Source organism: Tachypleus tridentatus, chromosome 4 (assembly GCF_004210375.1).
Source record: "Tachypleus tridentatus isolate NWPU-2018 chromosome 4, ASM421037v1, whole genome shotgun sequence".
Taxonomy (NCBI): domain Eukaryota; kingdom Metazoa; phylum Arthropoda; class Merostomata; order Xiphosura; family Limulidae; genus Tachypleus; species Tachypleus tridentatus.
In genome coordinates this window covers 43,632,968-43,654,125 of record NC_134828.1, presented here as the reverse complement: position 1 = coordinate 43,654,125, position 21,158 = coordinate 43,632,968, and the positions used below count along the sequence as shown (strand labels likewise).

General features: G+C 30.2%; 1 protein-coding gene across 3 annotated transcripts in view; it reads right to left on the bottom strand.

The window, feature by feature from the left end:
• Nucleotides 1-21,158, bottom strand: part of LOC143248985 (far upstream element-binding protein 1-like) — a 100,029-nt gene that overhangs the window by 1,219 nt on the left and 77,652 nt on the right. For 2 of the 3 annotated variants that reach the window (XM_076498077.1, XM_076498078.1), the window contains 4 exons: nt 21,016-21,104; nt 17,650-17,790; nt 17,191-17,306; nt 1,071-1,309 (listed from right to left, as the gene is read on the bottom strand). In XM_076498077.1, coding sequence (XP_076354192.1) covers nt 1,082-1,309; nt 17,191-17,306; nt 17,650-17,790; nt 21,016-21,104 — 574 coding nt within the window. In that variant the 3' untranslated portion in view covers nt 1,071-1,081. Of the gene's footprint in view, nt 1-1,070; nt 1,310-8,619; nt 8,666-17,190; nt 17,307-17,649; nt 17,791-21,015; nt 21,105-21,158 lie in introns of all 3 variants that reach the window. The other variant, XR_013027312.1, reaches the window with a different exon arrangement.

Here is a 21,158-nt window from a genome sequence, read left to right as displayed (position 1 = left end):
CAGTGGGGAGAATAAAGAGTTGTGAACGAACAAACTAGACCTTTTTGGACTGGAAGCTGATTTTTGGGAAAATGAAACATGGTATCAGAGCTAGGGAGCTATGAATGAGGGATGCACTTCTAATAATTTTATAAAACACAGCAGTATATTGAATCAACGAATTGTGAATTAAAGAAATTCTAATCAGAATGTACGCACCAAGGCACTCATTAAATCATGGCTAAGGTCAACTAATATATAACATAAATTATATATACAAATCACTCCTACATAGAAATTTGTGTAAATTTTAGGGGTACACTTCTGGAGTTAAAAATCTTCCATCCAAAGCTTGAGATATCCTGCATGAAATTTGTCTGGGTAAACTCGTACAGCTTAATGTCACTGACTGATAATGTTTTATATACACAACAGTTTAAAACTGATTTATTAAACTGAATGAGTAATTTTGAAGATATAAATTAACAATTCCTTACATGCATGTTTCATTATTATCTCTGTCTGGCTTGTTAATCAGCAAATATTGTAGTACACTGGAAAAATGCTAATTCTCAAATGCAGAAAACTTTAACACAGCCTACACTCATCACTATCTTCAACTGAGAATATGATGACACTTCAGGCTACAGATGATCAATGTGCAGAAGTCAAGAGATTTGGTAATATCTTATACCGATATCAACAACTTATTCATAAACAATTAGACAGTTAAATGAAAACACAGAAAAAAGTTCCTAAAAACATGATTATTTTGAAGAGTATAGTCAAAACAGAATAAAATGAAGTTCTTTTGTTTTACACTTAGTTAATTGTAGAAATGTCTGTGAGTTGTTGAAATTATAGTTTCTGAAGTGAAACATGATATGTACAATAATCTGGTATAAACTGATAATTATTTATATTTTTTATAAATCTGTAAGGTTTTTAAAGTTTCATAATGAAAGAAAATAAATATATGGGCCTTCTGTATTACTAAGTTGTTAAAAAAAACAAACTAAAAGAAAACAAACTACAAGTTACTTTATTAATAATGTAATCAGACTTAAAAATACACATTCCATTTTTCATACTTTTCACAAAGTTATTGCTGACTGTATCCATAGCCTTGATACTGGTTAGGTTGTTGAGTGTAAGGAGTCTGTTGTGAATATTGCCACTGCTGTTCAGTGGATGGGGTTGCTACACCAGTAGGATGGTTTTGAGAAGCCTGTGTTGCAGGTACTTGTCCTTGACCTTGATGTGTAGCTGCTGTTGGTTGAGGCTGCTGGCCATACTGCTCAGTAGTTTCTTGTCCATACTGCTGGATAACCTAAAAATTAGAAGTTACTATTTTATTCATTTCTTCATTAAAACTACAATCAAGCAATTTGACAGCAGGACTCTCAAGCTCACAAATTATGAGAGTTAAAATGTAGTTGACCATTATAATCATAATGTATATTAAGTAACCAACTTCAAACGTCTTTCTCAGGTTATTATTGTGATAAGTTCCCATTGATTCTATGATGCTCAATTATATCTGCCTCACAACAAAGATAAAACTGCACTGCTGAATTAAAAAATTGGAGCAAATAAATGTGCAGTTGACTTTTGCATTTTTTAAAATGCTTTAGAGATGAAACTTATTCAATAAAAAGTTGTATTTCTATAATATGTGTAAAGAATATCTAAAAGTTTATTTTGGCTTTTAGCATGTTTCAAACAAAAACATTCATATTTGTGGATTTCCCAAATACTCCCTGATAATGTTAGGCATGGTGTGGTACAACTGCCAAATCTCAGTTTTGAGAAGAAATAGATTAGTGAACTAAAAATTTAATACAAGTTCTATTTCTGTTATCTTCAACTGTGAAAGCCAATATGGCTTCCATTTCAAAAAAGAACACAGATTAGAAGTGGTAAAAGCTTAGCTTGATAATGTTGCTAGAAGAAATTATGTTTACAAGTAACTTCTACTACAATCATATTAGTTTCATACCTTACCATTTCATGGAATAATTATCAAATTTTATTTGCTAACATGTATGCTGTTTCTTAGGCTTATTGATTTAAGTTATTGCTTGATTGGGTAACTAAAATAACCAAAAATAACATACAAATTAGTATAAAAATGGATTTAAAACTTGTGATGTATCTTAAGTAAAACTTTCTGATTAACAATTTAAAACATTTGGTTTGGTATAAAAGTTACTCGTGATCCTCAGTGCTCATAAGGATAAAATTCTGTACTGTGTTTTCAAAAGTCAAAACCAAATTATATGGTTTTATAGAATAAAATTTTTAATATGAAAAATCAGTAACTGATATATATATACATATTGCTTTTCAGAGTTGAAAATTTATATAAATAGCACATATAGAAAACATATAAAATAACTTATTTTAGGTTGCAGAACTTAAAGAACCTGTAAAGTTTCATCTAGATTTAAATAATTTAAAATGCAATAAACTATACAATATGTGTACTGAACCAACACACCTGGTTATGAAAGTTAACATATGTGATAATCAGGTCAGTTTTAAAAACATAACTCAAGAAAAAACAAACAGATCAGTAACACACAAAAACTGACCTAAGAGACTCTAATGGCCAACTGTATAAAAAAAACGTTTTAATGTTAGTTTTATATTTTATGAGCAGTTCCTAAAGAAATTCATATACAAAAAGTCAATTATAATAAAAAATTGTTGCCTTGTCTCTTTGTTTAAATAATCATATGATGAAAATTTTAAAAGAACAGTATCATAATTTACAGGGTTATAAATCAAAAATTCACATTGGTGAGGACACAAATCTTGATATTTTCTGAACAAAGAGCAAAATAAATTTTGCTGCTGCCTTTCACATGTACTTGAGAATTAACTGCCCCACCATACTGTTTAAACCCATACCACCATAATCAATCTTGTTCCATCTAATGATTGTGTATCTTTACGGTAGTACTGCTACAGTTTTAGTTGCAAAGAGATCCACTATAAGGCTATCGTATCTAAAGCATAATACACTTCCCTACTTGTTTCCATAATTCATCTACTGTACAAAAACAATAGCTTCCTAGAGCCAGTTTCAAAATCTGATCATACAGAGATACACAGCTGTCAATTTCAGAAACTTGACCAGAATGTTTTTGTATGGAATAGCATAAATATCCATTTTACTAGATAGCTGCTTATGGTATACAACAGTTGAAAAGGAGGTGCAACTGGAAGCCTTATTTTCATGAGCCGATAACTGTTAAGACACTCTTTGAGGTGGTGATCCAAGTGGATTATACCGTCTACTATTATTGGGGACATGTGGTTTGCTTTTGCCATTGATCTTTGTGAGGATTCTCACTTGTACAATATGCCACAATGTGTTTACCAAAGGAGTGAACTGTTGCATTTCTCTTTCTAGACTGCCCTGTTACCCAATGTTGATTCATATTATTTTGTTTTCTAATGCAATGGAGTACAATGGATATCCTCATCTTGGGTATTCTAAATCCCCTATCTAAGCATATCTGGGCAATCAGAGCACAAACATTTTGTACTGAAAATAGCTGTCGCATACTATTCCCAAATGCAATTAATTTTTAGTAGCGTCACACTACTTACAAAATGCTAAACAATGTCACATTTAAGTTATATGACATTCCCTTACATTTTTGTTAGTTGCAGATGTTATATAATTTGCTGACTTGTAAATTCAACATGATTTTGATATAATGTGTTTAAACCTTTATAAGACAGAACAGCTTTATTATTTTACTTAACCAGTTTTCCTTTACTACTGACATTTTGTCAAATTGGACAGTGATATTAGCAAGCTGAATAAATGTTAAGTACACAATTTTTTACATTTGGTGTAACTCAGAAATTGTTTTTGTTTTTTTTTTGATACAATCAAGAATGTCATTTAGGGGAAAAGCCAACTGCCTCCCTCACATATTTTTTGTTAATTTTATTAGCAATACAGGTGATTTGGTTTGTTCTGAATTTTGCACAAAGCTACACAAGGGCTATTCTAATACAATCAGGGATGTCATTTAGGGAAAGAGCCAATTTGCCTCTCTTTGTGTTCACATAACTTGTTAATTTTATGAATACAGGTGATGTGATTTGTTTTGAATTTTACACAAAGCTACACGAGGGCTATCTGCACTAGCTGTCCCCAATTTAGCAGTGTAAATCTAGACGAAAGACAGTTAGTCATCACAACCCACTACCAACTCTTGGGCTACTCTTTTACCAATGAACAGTGGGATTGACTGTACATTATAATGCCCCCACGGCTGAAATGGTGAGCATGTTTGGTGTGATGGGGATTCAAACATACGACCTTCCTCAAAATTTGAATACAGTTTCAATCTGATTCTGATATTTGAGAAACAGCAGAAAATCACAACTGATAGTAACTGTTATCTAGTTACAGACTAGAAGAAACACAGCTACTCACCATTGCCATCCATTAATACATCTTCACACAATGTGTAGTTTGTGCTCACTGTCACATTTAACTGTAATAATAAAATGTGTCAGGTTATCTGCTGTGTTCACCAAGGGGAATCAAACCCCTGAATTTAGCATTACATTAACCACTTTTGAACTGGGAAATAGGATTTGACTGCCATTCTTATAACACACCAATGGTTCTGAAACGCAAAACCTGAATTTAAAAAAAATATTTTTTCAGTAACAGGAGATGAACTATGGAACCTCATATTTCCAGTCTAGCAATTTAATCAACTCCTAGGCCATTCTTGGCCCAAAATGATTTGCAGTTTTATTGCTGAATGCATCTCACAATTAATAACTACACACAGTTTTCATGGAAGAATCTCTAGAAGTTATTCTGTACACATGTTCTGGACAAATGCTCTTCTTTTTATTCATTTTTATTCTCATTAACACATTCTATAAATCTATGCTTACAATGTAAGATTTTCCATGAAAATGATGATAGTTAACTTAGATTCTACTTCTTGTAACATTTTATTTTTGAGACTTAAAATCAATTACACATGACTATTCACAAAAGTGTAAGTTTTATTTTATTGAAACAGATATTCCCGTGAAACACTTTCAACCTTTTTCTAAATAATTTACAAAAATACAAATGTTCTATGGCAGAATTATCAAGTACAAAATTAAAAGCATTTTTATAAATCTTGAAGGATATAATTACTCATTTAGTCTTCATAAATAATAACTTACGCAAATCCAAAAAGCATTTTGCTTAGACCAATGGTTTAGAGTAATTGTGCACACTTGGGTACATCTATGAAATGATACAATGTTCAGATACACAAGTAAGTAAATCCACTCATCCAATACATAAACACTTCAAAGAACAACAAAGACATCAAAATATTGGGTAGAATGAACAAGTATTTATCTTAAGTTGTATGTCATCTTTATTTAAAATAATTTGTTATACGATTTGTTTTGTTCACTGAATAAAACAAGAAAGTGGATAAAATACTTTGAAAATTCAAAAGTTTCTACAGGTTATGTAATTTCTGCACAGAAGAAATTTATGTTTTTTTTTTAATTTACAGCTTATAAAGTCTTAACATTTTATTTCATAACATTTTTTAATGACACAACCAAAAATACTCAGATATTTGTTAAACTACCAAAAAGGTATTATTTTATAAGATTGTAAATTTAATAATTTTCTATTTTGACCTGAAAAACTCTACATACAACTTTGAAATGTTTTTTCATCATATCAAAATAGTAAGACAGTTTACTTTTTATATCAGGTTTAATTTATCTGTAAAGTTTTAAACTCATTTTCATATTTACTTTTGGTGATTTTTCGGCTCATTCAAGAACTAATTTATGCCAAGAGAGCCTGATGTAAACATCATTCAAGAAAGTGGCCTTTTCATAGAGAGAGAAATACTCAATATAGTCAAGCCTGATATGACTTAACTAAGCCAACTTCACAATGTTTCAAAACTCTGTTATTATACTGGAATATTTAATTCAAATGTTAGCAAAATGATAAATTTTTATAATTAAAATGATAAAGCAAGCTTTCTGCAAACTTGAAAACAAAAATCAGGAATGCAATTTTGGCATTTTATTTTTGTGTATGCAATAAATAAAAGTTTTTTTACATGATAAATTTTAACACTGAAGTATTTATACTTAAGTGCATGGAAAAATGATACAGGTATACTGGACTATTTATTAATACTTTTATTCATGCAAGAATTTAGACTACTAACTATTTTACCAATCTTATATTCAACCAAGTGTGGTATTCCAACAATTAATATGGACTATACATAATTCCTTGCTCATCAGAACAACAAGAGGTACAAAGTCTCATACTTAAATGAATGTTGGAGATGGAATGAATAAGTCAAGATACAATGAGATGTCAATCAATCAGAAAACATCTTATTCTCAAAAGGAAGAATAACAGATTAGAAACCAGCTAATTGTCATTTCAGACTACTGCAGTGTATTTGTATGTAAAATCAGCCATTTAACATGGGGGAAAAAAATAAATAAGAGCAAGATGAAACAAACTAAAACATTACAGATAACACTGAATTTAAATTAAACTAAAACAATGTATTAGAATTACTAAACAAACTGAAACACAAAAGATACTACAGTAATAAACAGGAAAAAGTGGTAAGAATTTGACAATAAGCCTCAATACTTTCGAGATAAAAGTAAATATGGCTAACAATACAATTCTCCTTCTCTCTGCAGTTGACCAATCAAGCATACTACAAGTATAAAGTAGTCCCGAATAAGTAACAATATAAAAATTCAGGTGCACAAGTTATATAATTAACCAAATGATGTTTAATCATTCTAAAACTGATGTTTTTAGAATGTAACTACAATATAATAAATGTTAACAACCAAAAGAACATGTAGAATAATGAAATAAATAACAGAAGTGCATGCACACATTTAACCAGTTTTTACCAAGACATCACAGTATTTATAAGGGTGTCCAGTAAAATGTAACCATGTCAGCAAAATTATTTCTTTACTCAAACATTTTATTACTGAATATGGAGTCAAGCAGAATTGACGCATTATTAATGTAACAGTAATATAACATTCACCCAATGACTTACTATAGTACTTTTTTTTTTCTAATACGAATTTGTGAAATTAAATTTGCTATGCTAGTGAGTGAATGTTGATAACGATGCTGAAATGCATGATTTAAAACTGTGGACTAAAAGAGGTATTTACTTGATGGTATGTTAAAATTCCTTGATAAAACACTTTGATAAAGAACTTTCTATGTTTGGAAATATAATTTAAAATTCCAAGATTTTCCATGACTAGTGCAAAACTTGTCAGTATGTAAGCCAGATACACTGGTATGTCCAATACCTACTCTCTCACTATTGATCAGAGATAAAAAAATGTACAGTGCATTGTGCAACTCTGACACAACACCGTATGCGATTCCCAAATACAATATAATGTATACATTTCAGCAATAATGTAAACAGAATTAAAGACTAGGTCACTAGGCAACAGTTTACTAAGATACTCAAGAAAATGCTACTTATTTACACAACAGTTACCAAAAATAGAATATATAACTGTGAATTTCTGTTATTGGTCATGTGAAAAAGTATCATCATCACAGAATAAGTACTTAAAACAACACCTGCAGTTTACCAAACCAGCATGTCTTAAAACTCATTCATAACTATTATTTAATAATTAAAAACCTAGAGCACCCACTTGAATTCTATACAATAATGTTTGAAAAATACTTCATGGAATGAAAGTCTAACTGCTAATAGCACACAGTATAGGAATACTTTTGCTTCAAGACTCACTGATAATTTTCCAGAATGGTAGCCAAGTTCTTGTTGAGCATGATATTACATTTTGTTTTTAGTTTCAGTTTGAGCTTTGCCATTATTTAGTGAAACTATAATCTCTTCTTTCATATTTGGAATGTTATTTTCTTAAACTAATTTATCATAAATAATTAAGAAAACAATTTTGGAAGAAGTGTATAAAAGCTCATATAACAAGATTCTATGAGATGTGAATTCTGATCTGCAAGTGATAACTACAAAAAAAAAAGTACATTTACATATAATGAAAGTACTACATAGTACTGTTGCAAAAATTATTTTTATTTTTGTAATTTTTCAAATGTGTATCAAATTCTGTTTATGTTTAAACTGTGAAATTTAAGTTAAGGTAATTTCCTTACTTTGCATTCATTTCCTAACGTAAGGGTAATCTTTAAGCAACTACAGTCTTCAATACATTATTACTGTGTGAAATGTGATAAATATCGAAATGTTTATGTTGAAGTGTAAAGATCTATACGTTGCAGTATAACAACGTTTGAATATTTTATTTTGTAATGCAAATGTACAACATGCAAAACACAGATACTGAAAAACTTGTATTAATATTACCTACACAAGCATCACCAATAAATTTGCAAGATGCTCCAATCAGTTTGCATGGTAACTCATTAGAAATTACATTATCCAATAAAATCAATACACTTTGTATTTGTTGAACCAACAATGTTTTGCCATATTGCTTACTGAGTGATTTACAGAGCACAACAGAAGTATGTCGGATATAGAGCAAAGGCCTCATTGTCAGTGGAATACTCACAAGGTGTACAGTTGAGATGATATTAATGTTTCTTCATATTGGAAACCTACAGTATATGAATAGTAAAGAAAGACTTGTAAAAATTATTGTCAGTCTTACTGTGGTATAATGTCACACACACTATCATTTAACAGATCATGATTCGTCAGCATAAGATGTTATATAAATACCATTTTGATCAAGACTTTGTGTGTGCATTCCCAGCCAACCTGAGAAGCTCTGGTATTGTGCAAAAAGCCTTATCAATAGTGACATGTGGTTGACATGCTATTATGTTTCTTATTATTGAAAATTATGTTGTACATGGGCAGTAAAGAAAAATTTGTAAAATACTATGTATTTATGTGAGGTAACATTATGCAAACTACAAATCAACAAACAACAGAAGACGCATTATACTATAATACTTAATATATATCGTACATGACTGCTATAAATAACATTTTGACCTGGACTACAAGTGAAAAGTCTACCTAATGAGCCAGGTATTATTCCTCCAAGTACAGGTGGGTCACAGTGGGCATGTCACAACCTTATCACAATTGCATTCAAAATCTAATTAAACAACTTTATTATATTATTAATATATGCTAACAAACCTGGCTTTAATTATAAAGGAATTGATTCTTAACTTCTTTGCTCAGAATTGTCAGTTTTACATTTCCTGTCTACATCTATATGATCTTCTGTGTTTGGTGTAATTTACATCCTTATAGCATTAACATTGGTAAGCTATAACATGGTGCAGATAGCCTAGTTGCTTTGTGCCATAAAATGCTAAACCAATCAACTAAGCTATAATGTAAATTTGTAACTCCATACCTTTTGCTTTACTGAAATGTCAACAAGTCAAATCCAGTCTTTCAAAAAATTTCAACAATTCTCTCTGACATGTTTTACTGAACTTACTATGACACTAGTTTGTTCATATAACAGCTTCTGAAAAATCTGACATCACTTTCATTGATTGCCACTGTGGAATTCAGTTTCATTGGCTAAAAAATTTTCTTAAGCCTGTTTATATCCTAAGTTAGAAAGCCAATTATATTATAGTAATTCTAGGAAGTTCTATTTTTTGTGTGATAAGATTATTTTCCAAAATCCATGTTTGAAAAAAAATAAATAGCATTTTTACAAAAAGTAGGCTTACAGTACTTCTACTTCCAATAGCTAAAATGTAAAAATTAGAAATTTATTAGGTTAGATGCAAGTACCTAATCTAATACTATGTTTCTATGCTAGTTAGATAATAAAAGAATAAGATTAAAAAATAGATGTAAACTGTTATTAACCTCAGGTTGTTTAAGAAAATAACTGGAATTGTTTGTTATAATCCACAGTCACTGTAGAAACAAAAATTCACATTTCATTATATTTCATATTTCTTAACTTTTACTACTCATCATTTTGTTAGTTAGCAGTAGAGAAAATAACAGACAAAATATAAAGTTTTACCACAAGAAAAACACTGATATTTGTTTAGAAGTTCCTGGAAGTTATGCAAATGAAATGAAATTAAAAGTAACATTTAATACTAACTATCATTATTTAAATTTAGAAATAAACTGTTATATGAATAGACGGAAGACAGCAAAATAAAATCAGGATGAACAATGTTGTAGGACATGGTATGGAATATAATATAAAGGATAATGCTAAGCTTATTTATACAGGTGAGAGTCAAAGTGTACATGTCATGACATTTCAGAGTTAAGTTTAAAAGTTAAACAATGTTATTATTATGTGAACAAACTTATCATCACTGTTAGTTATATAAAATTTTAATGTTTATAGAAACTTTAATTTATTAATACATTCTCTACTGTCTAAACAAAATCCCCTTTCACAACAGGCTCAGTATAAATATGAGTGTGTCTACATATTTGCACATGTTAAGTATTTTCACTATAACTTTTGACAAAGTACATGTGTCTTTACAAATTTTGGTACACTTTTAGTAAAGTTCACAAGTTTTTCTATACAAAAAATCAGACTTTTTAATGAAATATTTTTACTAAAGATTTGCTTGTAAATATAGAGTCTATTTAATAACTAGCCTGAGTGCGAAGTGATGTCATGTTATAATTAAGAAAACTATTCTTTGTCCCCAAAATCTCAAATAGTATTTGGGTAATTTCTAAGACCCCCTAAACACATTTAAACATTTGCTGTTTGTTTATAACAAGTTACTTTCTATATTCTTAATTGCGTGGTGTCTGTCACTTGACCAATCTCGTAGCAGTCATTAAAAAAAAAATGAATTAAATGTAAATTATGCTTTTTATGACTACACAGTGTAACACAAAAATACAAATGTTTCGTCTATGTACCTTAAATCTCATAACTTGTAGCTTAGTTAGAAAGCCCATTATATTATAACAGTTATAGGGCATTATAGGTATAATTATTTCATGTTCAAAGTTAAATAGTTGCAATAAACACAAATTCAGTAATTTAATGACATTAATCATACTAAAACTTTTACTAAGACTGACTGCAAGAATGTGCAAGAAACATCTTATTACAAAATTTCTTGTATTTTAAATATACTTTTGAAAACATAACTAAATTATAAGAATGATAAACTTATTAATTAGATGCAGAAAAATAAATAAATAAAATTTGTCAGTGAGGTATGCACATGTATTATGTAAGTCAGTACTTTGGCTTTGTAGCTTGAGCAATGCACTTGCCTGGTACTTTTTTCTCATTTTGTTATGCAGGTTTTGTAGTCAGACCTAAAATTTAAAGAGTAATGAAAGAATAAAATAAAATGCAAAAATTAAACAGATGAAAAACTGAGGCTGTGTAGAATAAATAATTCTGTTGCAATATGGTGGATAATTGCTGGCCAAATGGACCAAGTCCACATTACCAAGATAGAGAAGAAAAAATACAGTTTTAATGAAAAAAATAAAGAAGCTTATTCATAACCATTTATTGTTAGAGGTTATGTAAATAAAATAGGGAAACTAAGATTTTTTTGATTGCATTTACAAAAATAAAATAAAAGGAAACTTCTAATCAACTACAATATCAATCAAACACTTTAATACTTTTAGAATATTAACACAAGAAAAGTATAACTTTATGACATGCTCTGGAAATTACTGTGAATATAAATTTTGGAAAGAGAGTTAAATATAATGATTTTATTGCACAAAGACACTTTTGTTTAATTTAAAATTTTACATTGCTATTTCTCTGTTGAGTGTACTAAAAAGCCATTTAGGTCCTAAATTCCTTACTGAGTACACAGTGGAAAACTTATTTTCAACCATGATAATCCTTGTACATTCTTAATCCTATGTTGTCTAGCAATTTTTGAAGCTGTTCAAACACAGGGCTTGACATTACATGAAAACCACAATTAAAAAAAATAGAGTAAACATGTGATATCAAAGTTAATATAAAATTTATTAAAGCTCATGAAAAATAAAATAAAGAACAGATAAAATTTTATCATTAAATCAGATAGTTTGATCCAATGTTAGAAATTCTATATCAAATACTTTCTGTCATGATTACCAGCTTGTTGAACAACTAAAGAAATATTATAAAAACTTGCATTGTGTGTTCAGTCTACCTTATTTACATCACTTTATTCATCTCGTTATTTGAATAATTATTTTCTGTCTGTTATTCTCTTTCTTACCAATGTAACTGTGAAAACTGATCTACTCAGCAGAGGCACTAGGCCTTCATATGAATTATTTCTCTTTAGCCTCCCAGGATATATGGAATCTACCTTTACATCTTTTCAGCCAAGTAAATTAGTATTAGTTTATATACACTGTCCAATTATCCATAATGCCAATGCTCACTTCAGGTGCCAGCAATTGCTAGGGATAAAGCATATGGTGGCTATGAGCAATCTACAACCTTATATAGTAATCTGTTGTATTCTTTTTCTTCTTCTTGTCCAAAAACAAAAACATGCTAAAGACAAAAGACATTTACTTAGCTACTCATGAGTAATGTGCATAGGCAATGTGCTAATTAATGGTAATGATGTTATTCATTGCTTTATAATTCTGTGATTTGGGAAAAATAATTAGATCAAACAGCACTGCTTCAAGAATATTTTTCCAAGTTTTACTCAATTTCTGGGCATAAATGATAGTTTTTTGCTTCAATACTTGGTAGATACTTGAAACACTGATAATTCAGACCAGTTTCTGACACATTCATTGCTTTATAACAATATAAACGTCGGATCTGTGCGTGACCTCTTCACCATTTTTTTGCACTATACACAGCAAATTAAGCTGCCCAATTTTTTTTTGTACATTTGAATGGAGAAAAATAAGGGTCTTTTTGATGGAAAATGGAGGTGAAACAGGAAAATTGTGACTCCTATTGGAAATCTACATGTACACAGGATAAAAATTTCACGAAGTTGGGTGTTGCACACTGCATAATAAAAAAGTTTTTCCAATATTATATAAGCAAGAGTTCCAGTATAGCATGACTTAATAACCCACACCTCCATCTATCAAACATTTAAATTACAACATTAATAATATTCGAATGGTGAAAAATAAATTTCTCTGTGACTGGAAATGGAGGTGAAATGGGAAAATCATGACCCCTATTGTAAATCTACATGCAACCAAAATAAAAATTTTGTAAGGTTGGGTGTTGCACATCGTGTAATAAAAAAGGTTTCTCCAGTATCATACATATAAGCAAGTTTCATTATTGTACAATTCTTAGAAATGTGTTTTGTGTTTCAGGCCCATCTTAATAACCTGAACCTCCATATAGCAAATATTTAGATTACAATATTAATAATATTCTCTGTAAAAGGAAATTGAGAAGAAATGAGAAAATTATAACCCCAATTGCAAATCAACATGCAAACAGGATAAAAAATTTTGCAAAGTTGGGGATTGATATTGCATAATAAGAAAGTTTTTCCAGTATCATATAAACAAGAGTTCCATTATAGTATATCTCATCCAAACACACTCTATACACTTTTTTCTCAAGACCATAAAGTATTAACTAAGCTGAAAACAGCTTTAACTGCAACATGAAGCAGTATGCTCCTCAAATGTATCATGCTTTTGTTTTTCATTAAACAAGAAATACTTTTAGAAATTCACAAACCTTACCAAAAGATTCACAATTTATCTAGTTATATCACACAAACAACAACCAGTAAATAAAATATGAAATAACTTACAAAATTTTTAAATTTTACACAAACATGTAGGAAATGGCCATTTTTTGTGCCTGAAAAAAGAGCTAAAAAAATTTGCTTGACAGAAAAGTTGCACCCTGAAAAACAGAAGTTTTTATCTGGTCTTTATCATTGAGTTCCATAAACTGTTTAACAGTCAGATGCAGTTAAAGTGAAGTTTTTATATAATTTTAGTGCTGAAACATATTTATATACAGGAGAAGCTTGAGTGAGTAAAGGATGGTTAAAGTGACCCAAACACAAACAAATGTATTATAACAGATGACTAACAAAAACTCTCTCCCTCGCTCTCTCTATGAAAAACGTTCTTCACCTGAAGCTACAAAATAAAACTTAAGATATTTTCAATATGCACAGAGTGAAATTTCCTTTCTCATGTCTACTGCACAAAGTTCATAAATATTACTTATTTTTTTAACCTTGCAGCACAGAGCATAGTCATCCTAATATGAGCACTAATCAGATGCACTGAAGTGATCCCAAACTGTTGGCTTTAACCAGAAGTTGAGGATCTTGATGTACTTGTTGACATTAAAAGTACCTTTCATGAAATACAGACATCTCTCACCATGTTGCATTAAACATGCTGGAATAAACTCTTTTCCACACTGACGTCGTGCGAAGAGTTTTCCGTCAGACCTGTATATGATAAACTTTGATTTGATAGAATATCATATTGCTTCACATTGCTTTACTCTAGTCACCATACACTTGAAACCAGTTTAGCCTCAACTTCCTCATCCTGTTAGTGAGAAGAAGTTTCTTTCTTAGCCATCTTGCTCGGAGAATTTAACTGAGACAAGATGGTACACATAATGACAGTAGCCCCTGAAAATTTATTACATGCTCCTTCCAGATCTGTGGATGACAGTTTATGATTCTGTATTTCACAATAAGATCATAAACTGCTGTGGAAGCTCTTTTTCTACCTTTACCCTACTGTTGCTTCACAGCTGACTGGTTAAATTTAATTCTTCTAGCAATCTGCCTCACTGGAAGACCCTCTTTGCTCAAAGAAACAATGACTGTTAACTTGTAACCCTTGGCCACAATACCATCAAAAACAAGTTGTAGTAAATAGGTTTCTAAACTGACTTCTGTAAGAATCTCTGTTTACAGTCCATAAAACAGCTGATATAATATCCAACCAGCCTATAAAGTTGCTTATGTAATAATTAAACGGAATGCACCATCAACAAAATAAACCTGCAAGTTAGTGCAGTAGGGCCTTTAAACAGTGAAAAAAAAGTGTGAAAAGTGAAAAAATTGGGCGATACAATAAATTTTCCCATCACTGCATACACACCATTATAAATATATTATTTCAGCATTCTTCATCATTGGTCAGATATCAATGAGTACTTACAAGCAATCATACTATTAGGTAAAATACCATGAGAAAGAATAATTATTTATCTTTCATAATATGAATTCACTTCAATTTAATTATGGAAAAAAAATTTTCTAATAACTAATCTTGTTTTGAAGAAAAATACATTCAAGACTGTCACCCAATGAACATCATGTTCCAAAATGTTGAAGTCCAACAGCCTGAAAGCTCCTGTGTATTGCAATGCACACTACATTCTGACAATGAGGTATCTGTGAAGATATGGATAACTTGACATTGAGGGAAAACAGGATTATCCATTCCCCTGCTCTCTCAGTCTAACCTACACAGGAAATTTGAGTGAAAAGAAGCAGAAAGAGAGATCTGTAAATCAAGGGGGTTCCTGATGAGATGCTTCTGATCTTGTAGACCTCACTGTAAGGAAAGTAGATGGATAAGAGCCTCTATTGATGCCTAAGTTGTCAAATGGAACCTACAATGTAGAGAGAGAAGGATAGTGCCTTCTAAACTAAAACCTCTATGGACTGCAGAAGAAAAAGTTTGGTTCAACTGAGATGAGAGTTGAGAAAAAAAGCAAAAAAAGCAGATAAATAAGATACTGAGTGAGGTGGATAATGAAGTTTTCCACCATCGTAAATCAATAAACCTGAGCAGCTTTTCTGAGGATAAGTTGGGTGTGTGATGAAGACTCTATGAATAATGAAGCCAGAAAACATTAACAGCCCATATAAAGATGGAAGTTGAGCCTGTGAAAATGTAGAAAGAGCAAATGACAAGATCACCCAAAATAAAGCACAGGGTGTTGATACTAGACTGAAAGAAAGAGCTCAAAACTAATCAACGTTATCTTCATGAACAAAACATAGATATAGATAAAATGAAGTTGGAGCAATGGAGATGAGTAGATAAGTTTTGGACGCATTGAATGTCATCACCCAAAGCCATGGAAGAGCAACAATTCACATTGAACTAGAGAAACCCAATATGATAGTAGATTATAAACAATATTTTGAAATGTAAAAATCAGGAAATGAATATATTCAGAACATACTAAGAAAGAGATAAAAAAAACAAAAATGTTTAAAACCAAGCACAAGGTCTTAAAATATTACACCAAAAATTGAAAAGTGAAGATTAGGTTCAAATGGACAACAAGAGTCAGCTACAACAGAACAGTTTCTTACATTCCTAGCAGTGGAGGACTACCTGCTTAAATGCAGCTGAACCATATGGAATTAGGTAAGAATTTCAAAGCTAGTGATAAGCAAAAATCTGTGACCAGAGGACAGTCAAATTGAGAATAGCTGTAATTGTGCGAGAGAGAGAGTTAATTATATCAGAAATATACTTTGAACTTATGCAAGTACTATTTAAGATAGGTATGACTGATAAGAAGTGCATTCAAACTAGTTTAGCAATTAAGACTTGAAAATTTTACTCTTGTGCATGTTCAACTATTTTGCAATCAACATCTGAACCACTCTTCCAAAAAAAGTTACAAGTGAAAGTAAAGAAAATTTTAACAATATGTCAACCACACTACATCTACTACATGCAAGGTTGCCAAAGCCTTTTGCCCAATACCATGCCTTGCAGTTTATACTGATTACAGCACAAAACTACACATTATTTGTAACTGAGTACTTGCTTTATAAAGTTTTGGAACAATAAATAAATGGAAACTATACAATAAAAAACAACTATAAATATGTTTTTGGTGTATTTGTTTCATTTTTACATTACAATATAATGCAGAGCCTTACTTATAAATATACATAACTTGGCACTGTAACAGGGCATACCATTCCAACATTACTGAACACTGAAACAAAGCTTTATAATGGTTCCATCACTACCCTTTAATACAAGCGAATGTCTAGATGATAAAGGTAAGACCTCAGTTTCTAACTGTTAGAAATGCTTTAAAACAAAAGCAAGCAAAATACATTCTAGGATATAACTTCAAATATAAAGAACATAATAAAGAAGGTTCATATGTGACAAAAGTCCTCACCTGTTGATTTCCCCTTGTCTGTTGTTCTATCATATCTGCTTCTCGATGCATACCTAACAAACGATAATACTCTATCCATGCAGCACTGTAGTCTGCTTGGCCACTTGCACTTGTCACTGCATAGCATAATAAAAGAAATTATAATAAAATTGAAGTTTATTACAAGCTTCTTTTTTTCTTTCAGAAACAATTTGCAACAAATGTTTTCTGCCATTTTATAACAATTTCACTAAAACTAAGATTTTTTTAGTTTACAGCAAAGCAAATAAACTCAATCTTATAATAGCATTATCAACAAAAATTTCAACATGAAATTTGCTAACCGTATTTAAAAATTTCAATTTTAGCATGAGGAAATAGCTTAAAAAGATGTTTGCCAGTTTTGAAACAACCTATATATCTTACATAGCCTTATAGTCACTGAATTTCAAACAAAATAATACCACACTGGATACTTACTACTGTGTGTAGTTTGGTGTGGCTGACTACCCTGCTGATTTGACTGCTGAGCTTGTGTTGGCTGCTGGGTTTGATGTTGTGCCTGTTGGTTGTAGTACTGGGCATAATAAGCAGCCCAAGCAGCAGCATTAGCATCTTTATCTAAGTAGAAAGAATAAATTATGTTTCCAAATAATACCAGTGGTTCACAATCATATTCACTACACAGGCTAGAAAAAAAATCTTTGTAAACAACTTACAAATCATCAGAAGTATAAAGAGCAATACTTTTGTTTCAAAAGTTAGCTTGTTCAAGAAGCTTTAAAGTGAAAGATATGAAGCTCACTATTTCACAATGAACCAAGATGAAAATTTTATTAAACTACTTTTTATATCATACTAATTAAAAAAGTATAAAATCTTAGTTAATAATACATATTTTAATAGTGTATAAGTTATTATTTCTATAAGCTAATATTTTAAAAAATTCTAAATTTCCTGAAGTGTGACACATTTTCTATTAGCATGTTATCATCCCTATTTTATCCAACACTCCCCGAAAAAGTATGAGATTAAACACAAATCACATAAACTCATAATTGCTCATATAAACCACATTTATTATAGTCTTCAACTTTGTGTGTTTAAAAAGCCATCAAACAGGAAATCAGACACCTTCTGCAACACCCACCTGCCACATCCTCCTTTTTATAATTAAATAATATTTCACTATTAAGTTTAATTATATATTATGTATAACCAACAGAAACTCTAGGTTTTCACCTATGAAATGACATGTTGTATTCAAAATTGTTAACTGTCAATTTCATGCACAGTATGAACTTTGTTCTCATGAAAAAGTTAATGACTAGATTGGATGAAGTTGTAACAACTCTTATTACAGAGTCAGAAAGCCAGAAAATTTTCAGAGGTAAGGGAATTTGTTTGCATGTTATTAGTCTATACTGTTTAGAGCATTATTTAGTTAAAAATTAGTAAATGCAATACGATTAGTAATATAAGAAAAACTGCACAACAGTACAGATAATAAACACAAAAAATCATGGATATTTAATGAACAAAATCAGACACATCATACAACATGGGGATGTACCAGGATGCAACAATTAACTCAAAAACACATCTACTGCAAGAAATACCCATATAAAATTATATTTCAATTAAACACATTCACGTATCCAATTTGTTCAGAACTTATGTTAAAATCCAAAGTTTTTAAAAAACACGAAACAAATCTGGAATTTTTCAAGTAAATTTGGAAACTGCATGACCCTCTCAAAACTCTTCAAACAACTGTTAGTTTTAAAAACATACAGGTACAAAGCTAGTATTTTCTCAACAATAATACCCTTGATTACAAAAGAAAGAAACAGATATATCTAGCAGGAACAATTTAACCCTTTTGTCACAGGCAGCTAAAAGAGTGGATGTCATGAATTTTAAAAGTTCCATTCAAAATTCAGTTGAACAATTTTATCATCATTATATATGAATAAATTTAGCATCAAAGTGTATTTAATAAATCAGATTTTAATACAAGTTTTTAATTTTATAAAGAAATATTTAACAGCTGTCACAAATGTAGCCATACATATTTTAGTACTACTAAGCTTAGTATGATCAACAGGAAGGTGGTCATTCCAGAAACTAGTAATTTACAGTTATTTTGATAGATTTTGATGAATGAAGCTATACACAACTTCTAAAATACAACAAAAACAAATATTAATGAAAATGTGATGTGATGAAATCTAAGTGGACTACACTATGGTTGTACCATAATAGCATTATACCCTCATTCTTATATTTACTGTTCTTTGCAGTAATCGCATTTTTATATTGAGAACCACTAAAAAAATTATACTGTAATACAATGGGCATCTGTTTCAACTTCAGCACTACATCTTTGGGCTTACTGTGCTGTTAGTTTCACAAAACATCAAATCTAATGATTTCTTGTACATGATTCAACTCTTCCCCTTTTGAAGTTAACAATACTATTATGCTCATTTGTTTAACATATTGTTGTCAATGCTGTAATTATTTGATAAATATATCTGATTCAGCTACATCAAATTGATGAGGATATCATTGGACAAGTTCTTCCCTCATCTAAAATACAAAACAAGACCCACTTGCCATGCCTACTTATGATATCCTCTCTTTCACAAAATGCCAATAGTTCTCTCTGAGATTGAACACTATAATATTTTTAACCAAGAGAAAGCCAAAGTTTTAGTCTATCAAATTATTCATTATTTTGTTATTTTCTGTACATAGAATTGTCTACTTTCTTCCCAGTAGAAACTATATTTCCATGAAAATCAAAGTGATGACCTTTGCTGAATTATTTATGGCTCTTACTACATTGTTGGAAAACTAAAAAATTATGATAGTTATAGAACATGGCCTGATTTTTTATGTATTATTATTGTTCATTGTTCTTATATGCATTATTCATTCAATAAAACATTATTTAGCACAGTAGCACTATTGGTATGAAAAAAACACTTAAATTTCATCAACAAAAAAAAAAGAAGACCTAGGTAGGTACTATATTTCTTGTTTTTCTTATGTATTCTTTAGTTATTATTATACAAGTGAGTAAAATGTAAAAATTAACAACTGTTTAGGTTAGATTAGATAAAATACTAACAATACTGATAATTTTTCAAGAGGTATGCTTGCAAACAGCTTTTGTGTTACAGAATTTATTTGGGTAACAAAAACTACATGTTCATCAAGCAATTTACAAACAATTTCTGAGAGAGATTATCAATTCTATATGGTTCAAAAGGCAATAAAAATAATAAGTATAAACAGATGTATACTCTTACAAGCCTTAAATTATTTATGATAAAAAAGTAGTTTTGTGTTACAATTTTAAATCATTCAAGAAAATGAAAAAAAAAGAGTAATTTAGATTTTAATTTTTTTTATGGTGGTTAAAATGTCATTCAAATTAAGTAAATAGTTATGGCAGAAAAAATAACACAAGCTATTAAGGTTTAATAAGAAAAACGTTTTAGAGATTATGCAAGTGGAATTTGACAATTTTCAGACGAAGAGAAGTACTTTTGATTTTAACATAAAAATCACTTTGCACGTGAAGCAATCAATGCTTTGACTCCATATACGTAGAGAAATTTTTCGTAAAATACTTCATTAAAAATTCCAATTTTCTGTCTACAAAAGACGTGATGTTTCCTGAAATACAGGTACAGAATAAAGATATGGTTTTTCATACTGCATCTAAAGTATATGAACAATTTCTTTTCAATTATGTTCTTAAATCTACTCAAGGAAGCATCATTCTAATTTTTTTGAATTCCAGACCTAATTACAGAAAAATGTAACTGAACTTACTTGGATCATTAGACTGAGTTTGCCACTGTGGGTAAGAATTACCCCATCCTTGTGGAGCATACGGTTGGGAGGTCTGTTGGTTTTGCTGACTGTTTATAATTTAACATACATCATTTTAAACATAATATATGAAGTCAAAATCA